Below are 23,772 nucleotides of genomic sequence, written 5' to 3'. Positions count from 1 at the left end.
TTTTCCATTGCATTTGCCACTGTCCCTGCCTGGAATGCTTGACCATCCTTTGTAGGTATCTCAATATCATCTATTTCTCAAAGTTTACTTCAAGTTCTATATCCCCTTCTGTGACACTCTACCCCTGCCAACCTGGCTCTATTATCTTTAACCCCTTTTAAACTACATTTATCAATCCTTTTTTTTTTTTCCTGTTTATAAGTCTCATCTCTTCAACTATACATTCCTTTAAGATGAAAATTGTGTCCATCACTTCTCTTATTTCTCCACATCTAGTGCAAGTTATAAAGAATAGTATCTGCTGATTACCTTGGATAAAAGTATCTGTATAACGGGATATCATGTTTGTTACTTCCTCTGTTTATTTTTTATTTTTGTTTCTTTTTAAAAAATATTTATTTATTTTGCAGAAGAACTGGGGAGTAAGCCAGAGGTGCAGGGGGTGAGGGGATTCACCAGAGACAGAGTGGGGAGCAGAACAGGTCAATCTACTGAAACACACTGCCGAGAGGAGCAATGGGCAAGACAGAAGAGTCTGCTGTGCCATGTGGGTTGGCTCCCCGGCCAGGGATGGAACTCAGGCTGAGGCGGTGACAGCTCAGAGTCTTAACCCCCAGGCCACCAGGGAGGCCCTATTTCCTCTGTTTAATGACTATTAATGTTTTAAGAATGTCACATGGGCCTCCCTGGTGGCACAGCGGGTTGAGTACAGAGCTGTGAAGCTGTCTGTAGCCTCCGCAGTGCCGGTTCCATTGCCGGCTGGCCAGGGAAAATCCCACATGGTGAGGCAGACCTTTCCTGTCTCGCCCGCTGTTCCCCTCAGCAGTGCTTTCAGTCTGTCTGCCAGTTTTCTTCCTGCTGTCTCTGGTGAATCCTTGCACCCTCCCGCAACTCTGGCCTGTACCCCAGCTCTTGTATAAATAAAAATAAATCTTAAAAAAAAAAAAAGTGTCACAAATAATTTTACAGCTAGGAACAAGTCAGTAAACATATTAGTAACTAACATAAATCCAAAAGATAGGAAGTCAGGATATTTTGGTCTAAGTATATTTTTAGTTTACCTTTGTGCATTGAAAAAACATGACTCTTGCATGACTTATGAGAAAGTGATATACTGAATCAGAGAGTAAAATAATTTCCCCAGAAAAATAGAATTTAAATGATTTTTTTAAATAGAGGCATGTTTTTATTTATTTATTTATTTTTGTTTATACAAGCACTGGGCACAGTCAGAAGCGCGGGAGGGTGAGAGAATTCACCAGAGCCAGAGCCGGGAGCAGAGCAGGCAGAAGGACCGAAGTACACTGCTGAGGAGAGCAGCGGGTGGCAGGAGAGGTCTGCGCGCCATGTGGGACCCTCCTCCGGTGGCTGGGGAGCAGCCAGGGATCAAACCAGCGCCACAGAGGCTGCGGGCAGCTTTGCAACCCAGCGCTCAACTGCTGCGCCACCGGGGAGGCCCTAAATAAAATGATTTGACTTGAGATTCTAGACTATTTAAAGTTTATATATATCCCACTTCAGGAAATGACCTTTGAACTAACAAATCCTTCAGATATCTTCCCCAACTGTAATATGAAAATAAATGAAATTTAAGAAATAAATGAAATTATAATTGACACCAAAAATGACCACCATCTTATCCATGCAATGGAAGATGTTATAACCAATTTTTTTTTTTTTTAAATTCATGGCTTGCATCTCACCAACTTAGAATTCAACTTTCCTGAAAACCTCAACTATTGATAATCCTGCTAAGAGCTCATAAAAGAGCCAGATAGCTTTTTGGTAGCAAAAACAAAAAACAAAAACAAACAAACAAAAAAAAAACAAAAAATACAAAGAACCCCAGCAAAAACACCAGTAATTTACACTCACGGACAGTTTTAGGAGAGAGTCCCTCATGAGCTTATTCAGAGCCCAGTGTTTAAAAGAACAAGTTCTAAATATGTATCATAGATACAGAAAGAAATAAGTTGTGAAAGCAAGTATTTTAACAGGTATTTAACTAATTTCTAAAATCATGCAGATATTAAGGAGATAGAATGGGAATTTAAATCAAGTAACACTGACTATTATGAAAGATTAACTTTCAGCTGACAGCTATTAAGGGAGAGCTAACACTGAAAAAACAAAATACAACAGTTTGAGCCACTTAATGAAGGAGCAAACAAATTACCCAGTTGAGCATGTCCTACCTCATTTTAGTATAACCTGTAGCGATGACTTTCAAATGAATGAAAATCAACTATATTCAAAATACTCTAAGAAAGCCAAAAAAAAAAAATATATATATATATATATATAATCAACTATAAAGGAAAAATAATTATGCTACTGGAGGGGGAAAAAGCTGTATAGTTATAAATTGGGATTTGCAAACGTCTATGTTTCAGGAGCCAGGTGGGTACAAAAATGAAATTGCACGTAAAGGAAAGACAGAAACTCATTGATATATGACAGCTGTCTCAGAGAGAAGGCAGGAGCCCAATTCATGCAAGCTCCTTCCTGCCTGTCACAAGTGTTATCAGACCTGCTATTTCACTAGAAGTCTGAAATTTGGCTTAAGTAAAATTTCTTGATATTTAAATTTTGGTTCAGTATACATGAGTTACCCAAGACCTTTATGGAAGTTGTAGGCTGACACTGGTTATCTCTGGAATGACACTGGCTATGTCTGGGGTAAATCCTCATTTAGAAGAGCCTCAGCAGTCTAGAACAATTCATTACCAAATATACCTGACAGACAAGTTTTAATGTATTTCAGATTATTCAACTACTGCATCTTGCTACTTATTAGACTTTGACTAATGATCAAGACATAATGAAAGTATGAATTCAATGTAGTTTAGCGTCTTACCTTACTCTCACTGACATCAGAAATCCATTCTTTTACTAAATTGTTCAATTTACCAAGAACCACCAGCCTATAATAAAAAATAACATGCCTTAGATGAAAAGTAAAACAAACAAAAAACCCAAGTAATTAAACATATAAGTTGTACCTTTGTGTTGGTGCTAGAGTAAAAGCATTTAACATACATGCTAATGCTATCATGTCTGTTGATACATGGCACATCTCTTTGGCATTCTGAACTCCCTAAGTGTTCCAAAGAGACGATAAATGTAAAGATAATATCTTTGAGTTATCTTCAAAATTCAAGAAGCCTAATAAAAAATCAAAATTACCTTCAATAAGACTGCAGAGGCCAGCTGAATTGTCAACTTTCCTGGCCTTACTATGGAATAAAATCAATTCAATGTGGTAATGACAACAGAGGTTAGCATTCTTTCACTGATAATCATATGTCTTTAGTTAATTAAAATGGATAAATTAGTTATTGGCTAATGTTTATGAAATACTATTACTTAATAAAAGCAATTTGGTTTAAAAAAAAAAAAAACAAACAAACCCAATGGCATGCCCAGACCCTCATTTTAAGAAAATATTCATCTCAAAGACACCATGTGCAAAACAGAATTCCTGAGGTGTTCAGACTTGTGTCTCCTTAGTCTTCCCAGATAATGGAATTCCATCCTTGAAGATGTTAATAACAAAAACCTTGGCACCATCCTTGACACCTCTGTTACATTCCAGTCATTAAACAATATAACCAGAAATCTACTAGTTCTTTTCACCTCCATCCACTTCCATCTCCCTAGTTTCAATCATCATGATTTCCTTCCTGAATTATATAATAACCTCCTTATTAATCTCCCCACTTCTGCCCTTTACCCATCTTCAAAGTATTATTAATATAGCAGCCAGAGTGACTGCTAACACATGACTCGGATCATGTCAATCTTCTGCTCAAAACCCTCAGAGTAAAAACCAAAACCTTTATAAAAGCTTATAAGGTCCTGAGTGACTTTGCTCCCAAGTTCTTTCCTACCTCACTTCTTTATTTTATTTATGCATACAAGAGCTGGGGTACAGGCTAGAGGTGTGGGGGTGGTGAGAATTCACCATAGACAGAGTGGGGAGCAGAACAGGCAGATTTACTGAAATACACTGCTGAGGGGAGCAGTGGGTGAGACAGAAGAGGTCTGTTGCCCCATGGGTGTTAGCTCCCTGGCCAGGGATCAAACTCATGCTGCAGTGGCTACGGATAGCTTCATAGTGCTGTGACTTAACTCCTTGTGCCACCAAGGAGGTCGCCCCACCTCACTTCTCTAAGCCCATATTCCTCTGCTTTCTTATTTTGCTTCAGACACCCAGGCTATATTGCTATGTATTCTTTAAATATACCAAGTATACTCCTATGTCAGGCCTTATACCTAGAATGATCTTCTACTTTTAGCTCTGTCCCTCACCTTCCAACTTTCCCTTAAACATCACCATCTCAATGAGGCCTTCCTCTATAACTTCCACTCCCAGTTTATTTTTCTCAGCATTTGTCATATGTAACATTGTATTTATTTTACTTATTAGACTATTAGTCTCCTCCCCTAAATTCCACCTAAAATCTAAGATCTAAGATGGCCAAAAGTTTTCTTTTTGTCATTGTTGTATCCCTGAGCAGAGACATTGAAGGTACTCAACATGTTTGTAGAATTAATGTTTAAATAATGTACTATAACAAGTTTACATTTTCAAATGACATACCTGTGGTTCAATTCTTCCTCATCTTCAAACACTCCAAATGGTTTCATAGCATCAATTAATTTTTGTGTGTAAATATGATCAATTTCTTTAGGACATGCCAAACTAATTGGAGAGGTGATTCCATAATGTTTTTGTTGACGCTGGCTGTCCAGCACGGTGTTTCTATTTTAAAAAATGAAATAGAAAAAAAGTTTAAAGTATCATATCACACTGATAACAAAAACCTATCCATTCATATTAATTTAACTTAAAGGTTTACTGAGTACCAACAGTCAGGACAGGAACTTTTTTTTTTGTTGTTGTTGTTGTTTATACAAGCACTGGGTACAGTCAGAAGCGCGGGAGGGTGAGAGAATTCACCAGAGCCAGAGCGGGGAGCAGAGCAGGCAGAAGAACCGAAGTACACTGCTGAGGGGAGCAGTGGGCGGCAGGAGAGGTCTGCGCGCCATGTGGGACCCTCCTCCAGAGGCCGGGGAGCAGCCGGGGATCGAACCGGCGTCGCAGAGGCTGCGGGCAGCTTCGCAACCCAGCGCTCAACCGCTGAGCCACCAGGGAGGCCCTAGGACAGGAACCTTTTTATAAGGAAAAAAAGGGTATTTTTATGTTTATTTTGATGAAGGACTATTCATACTGCCTCCAGTTTTGATGGTGAGCATGTCTTTTCAAGCCAAAAGCAGCATGTGTTGGCATCAGGACAACTATGGCAACACCACTCAGCTCAAATGCAAAGAGCCTGAATGGGAGCAGGGCCAAGGCCACCTCCATTACACCCTGCAGACTTAAGTCAAGTACCATCCAGATTTGAATCTTTAAAAAGCAATCAGTCACTTGAAAGAAAGCACTAAGTAAAAAAACAATGATTTTTTTCCCCCTCAGGGAAGAAACAAAAAACATCCCACTAGAAGGTCCTTGTGGAGTATTTGGCTTTACAAAACGAAATCACAACTAGATTTGTGTGTCCTTGAGAAATCTGCATTAAAGTCAGTTTATGGCCCTAGTATTTTGTAATGTTAATTATTTTCACTTAAGCTGGTAACCCAAATCATTTTCTTACTGAAAAATTATCATATTCTTTATACTAACAGGCAACCTTTCATAGGTTGCAATATAAACAATCCTCCAAAGGATCCTAGTCATTAAGATATTATAAGACCTAAATAAAGCAAAGCATAATTTCTTAGAGTTTGGATTTACATTTACATAGATCAATAAATTCAAAACATAAAATTTGGGACCAACATGAATTGGTAAAACTTATTTTGTTAAGAAAGTAAAAGCAAACATACAATAACCAACATTCCTGACCTTCACCACGCATTCTTGAAAGATCAAACACCAAACAGTAAGAAATGTTATCTCAAAATAAATTAGCCCTATAAACATTAACACACAATATAGTAATGTTTAACTTTAACCAGTCAAAACATTAGTTTATCACTACTAAATTCATAAAGAAAGGCATCCACTTTAAAGATATGGTTAGGTAGAGGGAGAATCAAACAGAATATAAAACAGCCTGTGTATGAGCTTCCAAAATCAATCAATGACCTAAAGAACAAAAGGGAAATATCAATATTGTGACTTTAATTTCTTTCCTTATTTGTTTTTCTGTAAAACAAAATTTTAATGATTTCAAGTTATAACTTTTTAAAGGATTGATTTATTTGCTGCAAAGAGGGCTTAGAGAAGTGTTTTGGTGTTTATTGTTTATGTGTTTATATCTGGATAGCACAAACTGATTATATATGAACAATGAATTAATCTCAAGAAACCTGAGAGGAAGGAAATGAATAAGTACCATTTATAATGAAGTACCCAAGATTCAAAGAGAAAGAGGAAAAGCAGGAATTTGAACTCCAAAACCCAAGATTTTCCCACTACTCCATTTCCCTGCTATAACTATTTCAGTTCTCACACTATGATCTCCCCTCAGTTCTACTTTCTTTCCTGCATGCTGAAAAAGGTCCCCACTAGCACTAAAATTCCTAATGTTTGGTTCTGACCTCCCTCACCTCACAAGGGGTGGGGGACCAGCGAGGGAAAGCAAACAACAGAACCCAACTTCTTCAATCCATCAATTTCACTTATAGTAGACACCTTTGAGAAATCCTAGTTCAAGTGTACAAGCAGAGATGTACAAGAGAGCTCAGTGCCACAGTAACCTAGAAAACTCTGTAACAACCTAAAAAAAGTCACAACAGGAAAAGGCCTAAATTAGCGTGTATCCCTACAATGGAAGACAATATGGTAACTAATAGGAATTAAAAGGCGAAAATACTAACATGGACAAAAAGCTCAGTTACTATGTTGTATTAAAGAAGGGAGCTGAGGGATAACAAGTGTGACACTAACTATATAAAGTTTAAAAACAAGTAAAACAATGTCAGTCATGAACACAAACACGCAGTAGTAACATTTTAAAAATGCAGCAACAACAAACATCTAATTCTGGACTGTGAGGAACTCTGGGGAGGGAGGAGAATGGAACCAGAGGAGATGGGAGACTCCCATGTGTTTGGAATGCTTGATTTCTTTTAAATATATACACATAACCACTCTCATACACAGAATGCTATATTTTGGGAGCGGTGGAGGGTGGCTACCCAAATGATGCTTATGATATTCTCTGCATTTTCTGTATGTTGAAATTATTTACTAATAACCCCAAATGTAAAAAGCTACAACAAAATCTTGGCAAGCATGGACACGGTTTCTGACTTATCAAAGTGTAAGCAGGAGGTATAGTCCAGTAGATACATAGTAGGTAGGTGGGGAGGCCCCGGGGTGGGGGTGAGGGCCGAAAACACCATAGTCTATTATAGAGACGCCCAGGACTGGATAGGTCATTCAATTCTGAAGACCTGGAGACAGCCGGTCGGAAGGGAGGAGGGGGAGGTAGGGGGATGGTATTTGCGCCAATGCAGACCGGAGCCGAGACCGGCTCAGACAGTGCAGGCAGCAGGAAAGTGACTGACAATTTCTCCCCATGGACACACGCGCCTCTCCTCCTCCACACCCTGGTCTGCGGGCGTCCTCGGAGGCGGGACGACGGGGGGCAGAGGAGGGCTCCAGGAGTAAGCGAGTCGGTGCAGGGGTACCTAGTGAGCCGCCGGGTGCAGGAGAGGTGCCCTTGCCCACCGACCGAGAGCGGGAAAAGCGACCATCCGGGCGAACTCCGGGCAGGGACCCGAAGCCAGGTCCCCGGCCCACCACCACCCCAGCCCACCACTCCCGGCTTCGCTCTCAACTGCCGCCCCCCAACACGTACGCAGACATCTCTTTCATCGCTTCCTGCGTCTCCCTCTCCGGCGAGCGGCTCTCGCGGTGGAGTCCTGTTCCTGCCCTTCCCTTCTCGCCGTGTCCACTTTCCGCTAGTCGTTTGTAGCTCTCGTGCTCGCTCCCTTCCTCACTTCCTACGGCCGAGGCAGCCAACCGAATAGTGGAAACACTACAAAACCGGCTCTATTTATGACAATACAGTGCGGCCGACGCCAATATGGCGCCGCTTCCCAGCCTGCCCCTCGCCCGCCGTGGCTCCGCCCCCGGGGCTGGGCCCGCCCCGTCCCCTCCCCTCCCCCGCCCCGTCCCCTCCCCTCCCCCGCCCCGCCTTTGGGCCCGGGAGGTGCCCGCGCGGCCCCGCCCACAGGGGCGCTGAGCTCGCTGCCGGCGCTGGCCCGGCAGAGCGTTTGCTTTTCTTTGTCCGTAAGCTAGGCAGACCCCTTGGAAGGTAATTTGAAATGTCTCTTTTGGTTCTTTAATGAGGGCCTGTATCAGATCTATTAAAAAAAATCCCAGCCTTGCTTGGCAAAAAGTATATTGACTCTTCCATCATCCCGCATCTTTAATTAGTTATAGTCAAATGTAAAGTGATCAATTCACTGGTTGAGCAGATTGTCGTAAGAGGGTCACACCCAGGACCGTATGATTTACAGTTTTCCAGGCGAAAGCAAGATTGTTAAGCAGGGGCTAACTGTTCATTCACTCATCTCTTACATACCAGCCACTGATTCAGGACGTCCTGGCAGTTAAGCAAAAGAGGTGGAAGGGGAGGGATCGCCAGCCGTTTGCAATAGTGTGAGTTCAAGGCTGAAAATCTCAAGCTTTCAAATATTGCAGATCCTGTGAGTGTAAGGCAGAAAATGAGAAAATAACGACGAATTAAAAAATGTTAAAGTGTAGAGGTAATTTCAAATACAAAATCATTACAAGGAAAAACTACTTTTTCTTGAATGTGACTTGCAATCACAGTAATAGGGGGAGATTCATTCTCATTAATAATTCATTATAGAATTCATGCATTTAAAAATATGTATTGAAAACCTAATCTGAGTCAACCACTGTATTAGGCTCATAAACCAGATGTATTTTTTTTAAGTGTTTCCATGTTTTCTTTTAAGATTTATTTATTTATTTTTGCATAAAGGAACTGAGTGAGGTGTAGGCCAGAGGAGCAGGGGAGAGGAGGTGTTGAGAGGATTCATCAGAGACAGACTGGGGAGCAGAACAGGTGAATTTACTAAAATAGATGCTAAGGGAGGCAGTGGGCCAGAGAGGAGAGATCTGTAGTGCCATATGTGGGATAGCTCCTTGGCCAGGGACTGAACTCAGAACTCAGGTCATAGTGGTGATAGCGCTGAGACTTAACCCCTAGGCCACTAGGGAGGCCCAAACCAGTTGTATTCTTTAACCTTATGAAGTTCAGAGTTTAGTAAGGAAACAATCAATATTAATGATAATCTTCTGTGGTAGAACTATGACACCCTGAAGATACTTAGTTCCTGCCCTTGAGAATTCACAATCTAGTTGAGGACCACAAACATAGAAATTGTTAAAAATACAGTATGATTTGTAATACAGATGGGGTTAAGGTATTTAGGGAGGTCTAAAGAGGGCCACCTAAAATTGGAGGACTACTCAATCAATATTCCTGTAAAAGGAGATGCTGCCTAACTTAGCAAGATTTTTGAGTAGTGATTGGGTGCAGGTGGTAGGGAGAAGGCAAACCCTACTCCAGGTGGCATAGCGAGGAGCATAGGGTTCTAGTTTTGCTACTTACTAGTCTTATGACCTCAGGAAAATTAACCTTAAAAAAGACTTTTTCCGGGGGCCTCCCTGGTGGCATAGGCTGTTGAGCGCAGCGCTGTGAAGCTGTCCACAGCCTCTGCAGTGGCGGTTTTGATCCCTGCAGGCCTCAGAGCAACCCACATGGCCAGCAGACCTCTCCTGTCTCGCCAGCGGCTCCCCTCAGCAGTGTATTTCGTCAGTCTGCCTGTTCTGTTCCCCGCTCTGTTTCTGGTGAATCTTTTCACACTCCCGCACATCTGACTCATACCCGGGCTCTTGTATATATAAAAAAAGTCTTTTTCCGGACCTCCTGGTGGCACAAGGGGTTGAGTCTCAGCACTATGAAGCCATAGGCAGCCACTGTAGCACGAGTTCCATCCCTGGCCAGGGAGATGACCCACCTGGCGGAGAGGACCCACCTGGCGCAGCAGGCCTCTCCTGTCTCGCCCACTGCTCCCCTCAGCAGTTTATTTCAGTAGATCTGCCTGTTCTATTCCCCACTCTGTCTCTGGTGAATCCTCTCAACCCTGACAACTCTGGCCTACACCCCGGTTCTTGTATGCATAAATAAATAAATCTTAAAAAAAAGCCTTTTCCTCAACTGTAAAATGAAGACAGGATTGTAAGAGAATTAGGTGAGAAGAGTATGTATGGCGAATATTAATCTCAGTCCAAAAATTTTAGACATATAAGAAATAATGCTTTTTTTTGGTAAAACTTGACTTTTGACTGTAATCCAGTCATTCTTCTGAGCTGGCAAAGACAAACTTTACCATCTGGGGGTCTCCCTGCCACCCTTCCCCCCACTCTTGAGGTAATGCCCAGTATTAGGGGAGGTAGGGCAGGTAGTTCAGTGGTATCTAAAGCTATCAACGACATTTTTACATTTCTACTTATCTATCGAAAGCAATATCATAACAATTCTTTTAAATTTTCTTTTCCTTTATTTGTAGTTTGACTCCATTTTAATTCCTTTTCTTCCCATTTTCTTTCTTAAACTACCTGGGGTTAAATGCTCCACCCCCATTTCAATACAGACACTTTCAAGGAAGAATAAATGTTCCTTTGGTGTGTGTGTTTGTGGGGGGGGGGAGGTCTACATTGTAGCTGTCTTTTTAAAAGTAAAACATTTTAAATTACAGAAGTAACTTGTATTCTTAAAATGTAAGTGGTAGTCTGTTCCTCCCTTGCATCCCTAACTCCAGTTCTATTTACAAGAGGAACCATTACCAACAGCTGGATATCTGTCCTCCCTGAATGTTTTCTGTGTACTTTGTATCACATATAAAGTATACCAGAGTTATGTTTTAACTGTTTTTTGTTTTTGAAAAGCAGGATCATATTGTTCTGCTCCTTGAATTTTTTAACCTCAGTCATGAGTATCTTTCCATGTCAATAAATGTTTTGGACTGAATTGTGCCCTCCAAGATTTCATATATCAAAGTCCTAACTCCCAGTACCTCAGAATGTGACTCTAATTGGAAATAGGGACTTTAATGCAATAGTTAAATTTAAATGAGGTCATTATTGTGGGCCCTACTCCAATATGACTGGTGTCCTTATAAGAAGAGGAAATCAGGGCACAGATGGGTACAGAGAAAAGACTATAAGAAGGCGAATGGAGAAGATTACCATCTACAAGCCAAGGAGACCTAGGAACAGGCCATTTTGCTTGACCCCTTCAGGTTTCTTGCCTCCAGATTGTGAGAAAATTAATTTCTGTTGTTTAAGTCACCCACCCAATCTGTGGTACAGTACTTCTTTATGGCAGCCCTAGCAAAACAATGCAGTAAATGTATACCTTCTTTGTCCATTTAAATGATAATGTGGTGACATTTATCATAGATGATATATTGTTAAATACATTGAGCTTTTTTCCTGTTAAGTGTGTTTATATTATAAATAATGCCATAATAAGCATCCTAATATGTGCATTCCTTGTACTTGTGTCACTAGTCATTGAATAGGTTCTTTTTTTTTAAAAAAAGATTTATTTATGTATGTATACAAGAGCTGGGGTGCAGGCCAAAGATGTGGGGTGGTGAGAGGATTCACCAGAGACAATGAGGAGCAGAACAGGTGGATTGACTGAAATACACTGCTGAGGGGAGCAGCGGGTGAGGTAGGAGAGATCTGCAGGGCCATGTGAGTCACCTCCCTGGCCAGGGATTGAACTCATGCTAGAGTAGCTGCAGACAGCTTCATAGTTACGTCTTAACCCCTTGCGCCACCAGGAAGGCCCCATAATTGAATAGACTTATTTATTTATTTATTTATTTAAAAAGATTTATTTATTTATACAAGAGCTGGGGTACAGGCCAGAGGCGTGGAGGGTGAGAGGATTTACCAGAGACAGAGCGGGGAGCAGAACAGGCAGAAGAACCCAAAGCACTGCTGAGGGGAGCAGCGGGTGAGACAGGAGAGGTCTACGGCACCATGTGGGATTCTTGCTGGCCAGCCGGGATCGAACCCATGCTGCAGAGGGTGCGGACAGCTTCACAGCGTGGCACTCAACCACCTGCGCCACCAGGGAGGGCCCCATGAATAGATTTTTAATGATGGATTCACCACATCAAAGGGTATGTATATTTTAAAATAAAATTTATATATTTCAAATTGTATTCTAAGAAGGTTATACCAGTTTACACTCCAATGAACAATATGTGTGGGATGGTCTCTTTGCTCAACCCCTCACAAATGCTAGATTTTAAAAATATTTCATACTTACAAAAATTATAAATGTATAGAAAAGTAGAATAGGATAATTAAACACCAAATACCTTTCACTTAAAGATTATTTTTGCGTTTTATCATATGTTGCACCTATTTTCTTGTTGATAACATGACATTTCACTCCTAAATATTTCAATATGCATATCTAAATAAGGATAGTTTCCTGCATAACCACAATAATACCAAAATCCACGTTTTCTCCATTTGTCCTCAAAATATCTTTTAATAAAGTTTGTTCATATTAAGATCCAAGCAAGGGCCTCCATGGTGGTGCAAGGGGTTAAGTCTCTGCTCCCCTCAGCAGTGTATTTCAGTCAATCTGCCTGTTCTGCTCCCCACTCTGTCTCTGGTGAATCCTCTCACCCCCTGCACCTCTGGACTATACCCCAGTTCTTGTCTGCGTAAATAAATAAAATAAATCTTTACAAAAAATTCAAGCAAGAACTATGATTACATTTGGTTATTGCATGTCTGAAGCATATTTTACTCTAGACTAGACATCTCTCCTGTCACTTCTTAGTTCTAGCTCCTTTCTACCATTGACAGCCCTCCCTTCCCCAGCTTTTTATTTTTCCAATGACATTGACTTGGTGAGACCAAGCTAATTGTCCCCTAGAATGCTCCAATTTCTGGATTTTTCTCATTGCTTCCCTGTGGTGTCAATAATAACCCTCACATTTTCTATATACATTGAAAGTTGGATATTGATCAAGCAGGGACTCCACACACTTTGAATGACAAAATAAAATATATGGTTCAATTTGCTGTCAGTGGTTCCAGTCTTATTCACTTGGTCTTGAACAAATAGAAGTTGGATGTTGTCAGAAATTGATATGGATCCTGTTATAGACTGCATGTTTGTGTACCCTCCAAATTCATATATGGAATCCCTAATCCCCAGTGTGACAGTTTCTGGAGGTGCAGCCTTTAAGAGGTAATTAAGTAATGAGTCCTCATGATGGGATTAGTGGTCTTATAAGAAGAGTCTTTCTTCTTTCTTTGCTCTTCATCCTATGGGGATGTAATGAAAAGACTGTCACTTGCAAAGTCGGAAGAGGACCTCTATAGGGACACAAATCTGCTGGCATCCTGATCTTGACCTTCAAAGTCTCCAGAATTGTGAGAAATAAATTTCTGTGGTTTAAACCACCCAGTCTATGGTATCATGTTATAGTAGCCCAAACTAACAGGTTCCCTAACAAATTTTTTATTATTATTTTTTAATTTAATTTTATTATTTTTTATTAAAATTTAAAAAAAAATATTTATTTATTTATTTATACAAGAACTGGGGTACAGACCAATGCGCAGGAGGGTGAGAGGATTCACCAGGGACAGAGCGGTGAACAGAACAGGCAGACTGACAAAATACACTGCTGAGGGGAGCAGAGGGCGTGGCAGGAGAGGTCTGTGGCAGAAGCTGCAGACAGCCTCACTGCGCTGCACTCAACCGCCTGCGCCACCAGGGGAGGCCCTACCAAATTTTTTAATAGTGTGAATCAGATTCAGATGACATAAAAAGGGGGAAAAAGCTAGCAGTAATGATATTTCAGAAATGCAGCAATATTTTGTTAAAGAACTGTGTGGGAGGAGTGAGTAGAATGGGGGAGTTTGTAATATGGAAGTCACTTCTCTATCAATGTGTTAGGGTCTTTGGGATAAGGTCCTTACTTTTTAAGGTTTTATGCTTGGACAGCCAGTTTGTACCTCACTGGTGCTTCAGCCTGTCACTGAGGGTGTCCAAAAGAAAGGACCTGCTTTTCTTTAACCCCCTTCAACAGATTGGCCTCCACCGCTCCCACATTAGGGGTGTCAGAGGGTGCCCTCTAACATCTTATGCTAACACTCATAATTTGTCTCCTCTCAGAAGGATTGCTTCTGTGGTTTGTTTTTTATTTTGCTACCCATTTCATTCAGCATTACATTTTAGCGTTAATTATCAGTATATCAAATGTGAAATTTCAATTGTCTCTATAGTTGCCTTATTCGTACATTTTATTGCTTAAAGATATCAATTTGGTGCAAAGGATAGTCAAGGCAGGTGCCTATTCATTTTTCTGTATCTAGAGTAATATGTAAAGTCTGGACATTCTTTTTAAACAATTCAAGATCCCATGGATTAGATGCGTTTGCCTCTGAGCACAGCTCCAATTCCCAGTATCTGGATTTTCATGGTTTGTGTTTAAGGGGTAAGGCTCCCTGCATCTCCAAGTATTTCTTGCATTAAAAAACCCACCAGCTTCTTTGGAAGAACCTTTGCTCTGTGCGCTTAGATGCGTCCAACCACGCGAGTTAGCAATCAGCAGCTTTCCTAGGAAGTGTGTTAACTGCCTGAAGTCAGAGAACTCAGCAACCACTCCCAACTGTTTCTTCTCTACACATTTGAAAGGGCAGAAAAAGTGTTTACACCAATTTAAAAACTTTTCCCCAGAGCATGGGGGATTAACATACAAAATAAGTGGACGGGGCAGGTAGGTTCCCCGCTTCCCTCCAAATTGAAGCCAAGATTAATTACGGTATTCACCTGTTCCTGGAACAGGCCGGGTAATGGATCCTGGCTGTGAGCTCTCCGAAGCAGCACTAATCTCACAGTTCTCGGCAGACTCAAGGCTTTGATCAACTCATTCCCTCTCAGCAGGCCAACACGGTAGCCACAGGATGCAAGTGCTTAGTTTACAATCATGTTAATCTTGCTTTTTGTTTGTCTTTAGCAGTTGGAGATTAATGAGTTTGGGTGTTTAAATTTTCAACCAGCCTTTTTCTAATCACTTGTCCGCAGTGTTGCTGGCAGTTTTATTACTTTGATTTCCCAAATCAATCAGGTATACAGTTTCCTCGTCCACTCTTGGTTATGGTGCAGGAAAAGACAGTCCTACCAGGAATTGTTGCTGCTGCTCTAGTTTCTATGAAAGGCTACTGTGAAAATAATTTAGCACCTTTGAAGGACTTTTCATAGGATTTCATTGCTGAAAGCATCCCTGGCTTTTTTGGATAAATCAGAGACATTTCTAGTGTATTTTACAAAGGATGTTGCCATGCCTATTTTTCATCTTTAGGGACTCAAATTAGCTTATATTTTTGGGATGGTGAAAATTAATTCAGAATTTGGAGTAAATTCTCTAGCAGATAAAGATTTTGATACTCCAACTCCTAATTCTGTCTTCTAAATGGAGGAAGACAAACTCCATTCCTCCAGGTTTCCTTCAGTGCGCCCTTCTTGGTGTGCACATACACGAACTGGGTCTTGAAGATTCTCAAAGAGGTCTTATACCAGAGAAATCCCCCTCAGGCCTAATTTAAGAGATTTTGTATAGGTAGTGCCACTGAAGATTCAGTGAGGGGCAGAATGGCTTTTCTTTAACATAGTGATTACCTATTGTAGGGTAAGGAAAAATATCAGGCTTTTCTGCCCTCCTGCCATCAGGATAGATGATGGATCCTTAAGGTCCTGAATGCATGCCTGATGGTGGGCACCTGGGCTAAGACTGGGCTTTTAAGGGTGGTGTCACGGGGACTCCAGGAGCAGCAGCAGAAGCTGAAAGAGAACTGAGAGAGAAGCAGAGAATGCCAGAGAGCCCAGATAGAGTGAGGATTTGCTCGGGGCTGGGAGGCCTGCCAGCCTCCCGGCCCCCCAGCACCCCTGCCTGCCATATGCCTGGTGAACCCCAATAAAAGACCAGCAAAAACCCACTGAGGACTCTGACTCCTTCTTTACCTGGACTGCATGGGATCAGAAAACCTGCACTGTGGTCCATTCTTGTCTTTACAATTGGCGTAGTCGGCAGGATGATCCATGCAGACGGGTATGGAGCCCTCCGAAGACCTGGAGGGACTAAGGAGTAAAAGACTGCCTGTGAAGACGCTGGAGGCATCATGGTGACCCAGGAGATGGACAAGGTCCAGAATCTACAGGACAAGACCACACCTGGAGGAGGAGACGCTCAAGAGGACCAGCCAACGACACCTGAAAGGACCAGCCAAACACCCCTGAGGCAGCAAGAATCATTGGCAAAGAGAGGACCAAGATTTGGAGCTCTCCAATGCTGATTCAGGGAGAGGTCAAGAGACTTGGACTGATGGACTGACAATTGAACTTGGACTGACAATCCCGCCAGAAGGCGGAGGACCTTGCAGGTTGATATGTTTTGGGACCCTGGGAGTGGAATAGTTTTGTTTGTAAAGCCCAGGAGATGGGAATCTGGGGGTGACCAGTGGGCCTTGATGGCCAAAAGCAGCCTGTGCATGCCCAGCAGCCAGGTGGAGGAGAAAAGCCAACTGAGATGGCAAAAGCTGGTGCTGATGCTAAGTTGAGAAGCCCTGAGTGGCTGTTAAGCAAGCCTGAGTATGCTGAAGACCTGTGAGTCTTGTAAAATCACCTGTGGGTGATGCCCTGCTCGTTCTTGAGTGAGGGTGAGGAACTGAGGAACCCGTCCTTGGGGGACTGGTGGGGAACGTGGCTTGGGGTGGAGCCCAAACCAAATGTAGAGTTTGGCTCCCCGACCCATGTGCTTGTGCAGTGGGTTGGCCTGAGTGCAGGGGTCTGCGAGTCGCATTGGTGGCTATGAAAGCCAAGTGTTGGAGCGACTGCAGACAGAAACCTTGAGGGTTGGCGATTACCCCCAACAGAATAGAATCGCCAATCCCAGAGCTAGTGCATCCTGGGGGTGGATGCTGTGTGTGTGTGGCTTGTAGCCGAGACTATAGCCAGAGAAGGCCAGGAAGCCTGACGGCTCCTGGTGTGTTATAGTAGATGCCGTGAGTGATTCCCCTCCCTCGTATGAGCAGTGCCTTCGGCAGCAGATTTGGTGGCTCATCTGCTGGTACCAATAATTGTCTTTTGCACTAGGTTGGTGCCCTGCCTGGACTTATTTGTGTTCTGTTGTATTTTGTTATATTGTGATACATTTGCTTTTGTGGGCCATGGCTGCATTGTTTATGTTTGCTTAGAAAATTGTATATATATGTATAGACTGTATGGCAGAAAACCCTGAGGGGGTGGACTGTAGGGTAAGGAAAAATATCAGGCTTTTCTGCCCTCCTGCCATCAGGATAGATGATGGATCCTTGAGGTCCTGAATGCATGCCTGATGGCGGGCACCTGGAGTAGGGTGTGGGCATAGGTAGTTGGGATTCACCTGGGCTAAGACTGGGCTTTTAAGGGCGGCGTCACGGGGACCCCAGGAGCAGCAGCAGAAGCCGAAAGAGAAACCGAGAGAGAAGCTGAGAAGAAGCAGCAGAAGCAGAGAACGCCAGAGAGCCCAGATAGAGTGAGGATTTGCTGGGGGCTGGAGGACTGCCAGCCTCCCAGCGCCCCAGCACCCCTGCCTGCCATATGCCTGGTGAACCCCAATAAAAGACCTGCAAAAACCCACTGAGGACTCTGACTCCTCCTTTACCCGGACTGCATGGGATCAGAAAACCTGCACTGTGGTCCATTCCTGCCTTTACACCTATGTAAAGTGCAAACCTGGCCATGCTCTTTGGCTTAACATCCCTTAATTTTCTTATGTCCTCTGGGTCATGTTCCAACAAGTTGACAGATGCATCTTGCCATTGTGAGTTCCTTCTTTATCTTTGTTCTACCAGTTCCTAACACAGTCCTGATTGGGAGAACACTCTCAATGGGGAGCTGTTTGAGGCAGTTATTGAGGAAAGAACATCATCTTGTCATATTGGCATTGTAGGGGAGTAAAAATTTTCTACCCTCAAATATGTTTTTAGCAAGAGGTTTATTTCATGGGAGGGCCTCTGAAGCTAGGGTGAAGGTTGCTTTTGAAAAGAGATATTTATAAGTAAACTTTCTATAAGGATGTGTAGCAGGAAAATATTAATATAATCTCCTTATCTCTTTTCACTGGAGAAGGCAGATCTTCATTTGCATAGCTTTGTCTACAGTGCCTTCCTTGGTAAATTCCCTAACTGACCTCCCCATTCTCACCACCACAACCTCCCCTGTCTCAGCTAAGCTATTTAAGATGGCATCCAAAATCATGTGGGCTAGTTCCTTGTCACACTGCATCTCTCTCATGAATACAGAAAGTATACATGTTATTATTACATTTCTTTTTTGCTTTTTTCTCTTATCAGTCTGTCTGATACTCATTTGACTATTTGCCAGCTAGGAAAAACCCAGACAGTAAGGGATGATTTCCAAGTAGCCCTCCCTCTCCCTCTACACACACACACACACACACACACACACACACACACACACACAGAGAGACAAAGATGCATTTAGGAGTCTGTCAAGTTGTCCTGAGCACATAATGGCAATTCTCTAGGACCTCTAGCCTGGATGATGTGGAACATCCACTTCTCAAGCCTGATGAGGCTCTTCCTCACCCTCAAAACTCTAGGGATTGGGGTCTCCCTGGTGGCACAAAGGCTTAAGTTGCAGCACTATGAATCTATAGGCAGATGCTGCTGCATAAGTTTGATCCCTGGCCAGGGAGCTGACCCACATGGCACAGCAGACCTCTCCTGTTTCGCCCACTGCTCTCCCTCAGCAGTATATTTCAGTAGATCCGCCTATTCTGTTCCCCACTCTGTCTCTGGTGGATCCTCTCATGCCCTGCTCCTCTGGCCTGCACCCCAGCTCTTGTATGCATAAATAAATAAATCTTAAAAAAAAAAAAACAGCTCTAGAGATTGGCCTTAAAAGCAAGTTTGTGAGGCTCTACTATGTGCCTTTGTGTGAAGGACAATGAAGTTAAAGTGGGCATTATGCTGTGGTGGTGGGGCAGAGATGGGAAAGAAGGTGTGGGAGCTAATGTAGATAGCTGAATGGGGTGTACTGGTAGAGATAACTCTCTAAGATGGCTGTGGAGTTTGTGGGCTGCCGCTGTGTCAGGTTGCATTTTCTAAAGATGATTATATCACTGTAAAGCTAATCCACATGGCCTCCTTATCATGTGGCTTGATACTCCTCCATTGAGAGATGGGCCTATGTTCCAACCCCTGAACCCCAAGATACTATGTAAGAAGTCCTGTCGCCCTGAAGCTGCTTTAGAGGGGGATGTTTGAGCAGCCCCAGGTTGTCCTGTAGATGGCGTTGCATTCTCTCGAGGTTAGACATCAGGGATGTGAATGAAAAAATCTTTGCAATAACTCTAACCCCTACCAGTCTGACAAATTGTATATAAAAGAAACAACAGGGGCCTCCCCGGTGGCAGAGCAGTTGAGCGCTGGGTTGTGAAGCTGCCCACAGCCTCTGCAGCGCTGGTTCGATCCCTGGCCGCCAGGCGAGGGTCCCACATGGTGCGCAGACCTCTCCTGCCGCCCGCTGCTCCCCTCAGCAGTGTATTTCAGTAGATCTGCCTGTTCTATTCCCCTCTCTGTCTCTTGTGAATCCTCTCACCCTCCCGTGCTTCTGACTGTACCCAGTGCTTGTATAAATAAATAAATAAATCTTAAAAAAGAAAAAAGAAACAACAGGTAAAAAATGCAGTCTTTACACCAAGTCCTACAAAGATTTAAGTACTTACTTGCTCCAGCCACTCACAAAAGTGGAATTTTAAACCAATCAGTCTGGAATTTCTTGGAATATACCAGTGAGATCATCTGCCCAAGATCCCCTTGCTTCCCATAAGGGAAGGTGGCTTTGCCTGAAGCAATCTTTCTTTTCTTTTGCTAATAACCTTGTCCTACCCATTTTCTGACTATAAAACCTTCCGTTTGTCTAACCCCTCTCTTAGAGCACCCTTTTACAACCTAGGGAGGATGCTGCCTGATTCAAGAATTTTTCAATAAAGTCATTTAGATCTGTATGTGTATGCAGATAATCTTTTTTCCCCCCAATATTTATTTATTTTTGCACACCCCCCCTTATTTTGACCCTAGTCCTTCCTCTCCCCCACCCTCCCCATAGTGTGTTTCTGGTTTATAGTTGCTTATTGATTTTGATTTTTACTTTGTATTAATTAGTCTTTTTCCTGATCCCTTATTTAGGTTTTCTAGATTCCTGCTATGAGTGAGACCATCCGGTATTTTTCTTTTTCTTTCTGGCTTATTTCGCTGAGCATGATCCCTTCCAGTGCCATCCATGTTGCTGCAAATTGCATGTGTTTATCTTTTTTGATTGCTGTGTACTCAGAAAATCTTTGTTTTTTTTCTTTTAAAGACATTTATTTTATTTATGCATACAAGAACTGGGGTGTAGGCCAGAGGTATGGGGCGTGACCTCTCACCAGAGACAGAATGAGGAGCAAAACAAACAGATCCACTGAAATACACTGCTGAGGGGAGCAGCGGGTGAGACAGGAGAGGGAGAGGTCTGCTCGTAACAGGGTGGTCCCCGGGAAAGGGGGAGGTTCAAGGTTTCCTGCCCCACCCAAGGGAGGGTGGAGCTGAGCAGGGAGAAGAAGAAGCTGCAGAAGGGAAGGTAGAAGGGGAGGAAGCAGGATGGAGAGCCAGAAGGAGACCTGGAGGTGGCACATGGAGCAGAGACAAGTAAAGAAACTGCGCTTGCCTTTTGGTGGTGGACTGGCTCAAACAGATGTAGGTGAGAGACCTGTGGGGAGGTAACAATAGCAGCTTTTATCTTGATTTTGATTTTGCTCTTTTTCTTCCAGACTTGTCTGGATGTTTCTGATCCTTTTCTGTGGGTCCCTACTGAAAGGTGTTTTGGACTTGTGGAAGGCTTTGGGGCCTTGCTCTGGGCCAATCCTGCTTGGGTGGAGTTTTACGCATGAGGGGATGGGTAACTTTGGGTGCTTGATTTAGGAACTACATGCTTTGCCTTTCCTGTATTGTTTACTAGTTCCTTCTCATATGTTTTGTGTTGATGTGGCAGATGGCAGAACCTATTTGGAGCAGGCAGGTTTGAGAGGTCTGGGGTGCCCCTCTCCCTGCCCTGTAACATGTTGAGCCCTGTAGTTCAGCTCCCTGGCCAATGATTGGACTTAAGTCGCAGTGGCTGGCGATAGCTTTTTTTTTTTTACCTAGGAATAAACTTTTTTTTTTTTTTTTTGCTGGCGATAGCTTGATAGCACTGAGACTTTAATCCCTGTGATGCCATGGAGGCTCCTGTTCATTTCTTTATATATTTTTTAAAGATTTATTTATGCATACAAGAATTGGGGTATAGGCCAGAGGTGGGGGATGGTGAGAGGATTCACCAGAGAGAGTGGGGAGCAGAACAGGCAGATCCACTGAAATACACTGCTGAGGGGAGCAATGGGCAAGAAAGAGGTCTGGAGAGGTCTGCTGTTCCCTGGCTGGGAATGGAACTAGTGCTGCAGTGGCTGCCAATACCTTTGTAGTGCTGACGCGTAACCCCTTGAGCCACCAGGGAGGCCCTCTTGTGTTTTCCTTTTTTTTTTTTTTTAGATTTATTTATTTATTTATACAAGCACTGGGTACAGTCAGAAGCGCGGGAGGGTGAGAGAATTCACCAGAGCCAGAGCGGGGAGCAGAGCAGGCAGACTGATGAAATGTACTGCTGAGGGGAGCTGCGGGCGTGGCAGGAGAGGTCTGCGTGCCATGTGGGACCCTCGCTGGCGGCCGGGGATAGAACCGGTGCTGCAGAGGCTGCGGGCAGCTTCTCAGCCCAGCGTTCAACCGCTGCACCACCAGGGGAGGACCCTCTTGTGTTTTTCTTAACAAATGTTGTAAGAGACCTTGAACAGAACTCAGCTGAGTTGTTCTGGAATTCTTGATATAGATAGATAGATAGATAGATAGATAGATAGATAGATAGATAGATAGATAGATACAATGAGAAGTAAATAACTTCCAAAGTTTTTACATTTACATGTTATCCTAAGTTATGCACTTTTGGTGATTCATTAAAGAGCTATAATGTCTAGAAAAGGAAACTTGAAACATTTACCAACCTGTGCATAAATTAAACTAAAATATATGTAATATATACAATATGTACAATATCTATACATATATACACATACACTCACATATATAATATATAGTAAGGGTAGTTGAACTTTTTTTTCTTTTTCTTTTTTTTTTTTTTAAAGATTTATTTATTTATTTATACAAGCACCGGGTACAGTCAGAAGCGCGGGAGGGTGAGAGAATTCACCAGAGCCAGAGCGGGGAGCAGAACAGGCAGAAGGACCGAAGTACACTGCTGAGGGGAGCAGCGGGCGCTGCAGGAGAGGTCTGCACGCCATGTGGGACCCTTGCCCGGTGGCCAGGGATGGAACCGGTGCTGCGGAGGCTGCAGGCAGCTTTGCAACCCAGCGCTCTACCACTGCGCCACTGGGAAGGCCCGAAGTTTTTTTCTTTAAAGATTTATTTTATTTATACAAGTGCTGGGGCACAGGCCAGAGATGCTCGGGTGAGAGCATTCACCAGAGACAGAGCGGGAACAGAACAGGCAGACTGACAAAATGCACTGCTGAGGGGAGCAGCAGGCAAGACAGGAGAGGTCTGCCTTGCCATGTGGGATTCTTGCCGGCCAGCCGGGATCAAACCCGCGCTGCAGAGGCTGCGGACAGCTTCACAGTGCTGCACTCGACCACCTGTGCCACCAGGGAGGCCTGGCAGTTGAACTTTTGTCTCATAAATTAGAACCTTGAAAGACTATAAACGATTATGTGATTCGGATGAGTTTATTTCAGAAAAATAAAGGTTGGTTTAACATTGAAAAGTTAATTTAATATGATTAACTATTTACAGAATAAGGGGAAATGGTATCAATTTAATTTAATATCAATATAATCAATTTAATTATCAGTATTATTTAAGACATTTAGTAAAATCCTATATATATTCATATTTGAAAAAAAAGTCTAATGCCAATGGGTAGAAAGAGTTCCATAATCTGATAAACAGTTCTTTAAGAAAATTATTTATAATAAGTTTCATGTTAAATAGTAAATATCAAAACCATTTCCCCTGAAGTCGGGAACAAAATAAGGGTGTTCACTGTCATTATTTCTATTCATTTTGTCCTAGCTAGTACAAAAGATAAGAAACAAAATAAAATGTTTATGCCTTAAAACAGAAGGAAAAAATGATTGTTATCTACAACTGACATTCTCATAATGCAGGAAATTCATAAATAATCTACTGATAATTATTAGAATGAAAAGAATTTAGAATCTAGCAAGCTTGCTGAATACTATAATCAACTACTTTTCTGTGTACCATCAGCAATCAGAAAATGATGGCTAAAAAATAGCATCAAAGAGCTTGAAATAGCATCAAAACATCTTAAAACCTTATAGTTAAAAATAGAAAAAATAGGCTCCAAACGGAGTTCTTCATGCTGGCCTCCACCTCTGACTCCCACCCCCAGATTTAAGATCTAATCTCACTGCAGTTTCAACTGCAAGTATAATCCCAAACCAATCAATTTGGAATTTCCATGTTAGCACCCGTGAGGTAATCTGCATAATACGCTCCCTCCT

At 42.6% G+C, this 23,772-nt stretch overlaps 1 protein-coding gene across 1 annotated transcript in view; it reads right to left on the bottom strand.

Moving 5' to 3' along the window:
* Window positions 1-8,116, bottom strand: part of PAPOLG (poly(A) polymerase gamma) — a 36,729-nt gene extending 28,613 nt beyond the window's left edge. The window contains exons 1-3 of the mRNA XM_037527442.2: window positions 7,872-8,116; window positions 4,604-4,765; window positions 2,858-2,924 (exon numbers count right to left, since the gene is read on the bottom strand). Of these exons, the coding sequence (XP_037383339.1) occupies window positions 2,858-2,924; window positions 4,604-4,765; window positions 7,872-7,888 (246 nt within the window). The 5' untranslated portion in view covers window positions 7,889-8,116. The remainder of the gene's footprint in view (window positions 1-2,857; window positions 2,925-4,603; window positions 4,766-7,871) is intronic.
* Between the last annotated feature and the right edge of the window lie 15,656 nt (window positions 8,117-23,772).

Source organism: Talpa occidentalis, unplaced genomic scaffold, assembly GCF_014898055.3.
Source record: "Talpa occidentalis isolate TD23 unplaced genomic scaffold, MPIMG_talOcc4v2.1 talOcc4.5, whole genome shotgun sequence".
In the NCBI taxonomy this organism is placed as follows: domain Eukaryota; kingdom Metazoa; phylum Chordata; class Mammalia; order Eulipotyphla; family Talpidae; genus Talpa; species Talpa occidentalis.
The sequence above is the reverse complement of the archived record's forward strand: the minus strand, read 5'-3'. Positions and strand labels throughout refer to the sequence as shown.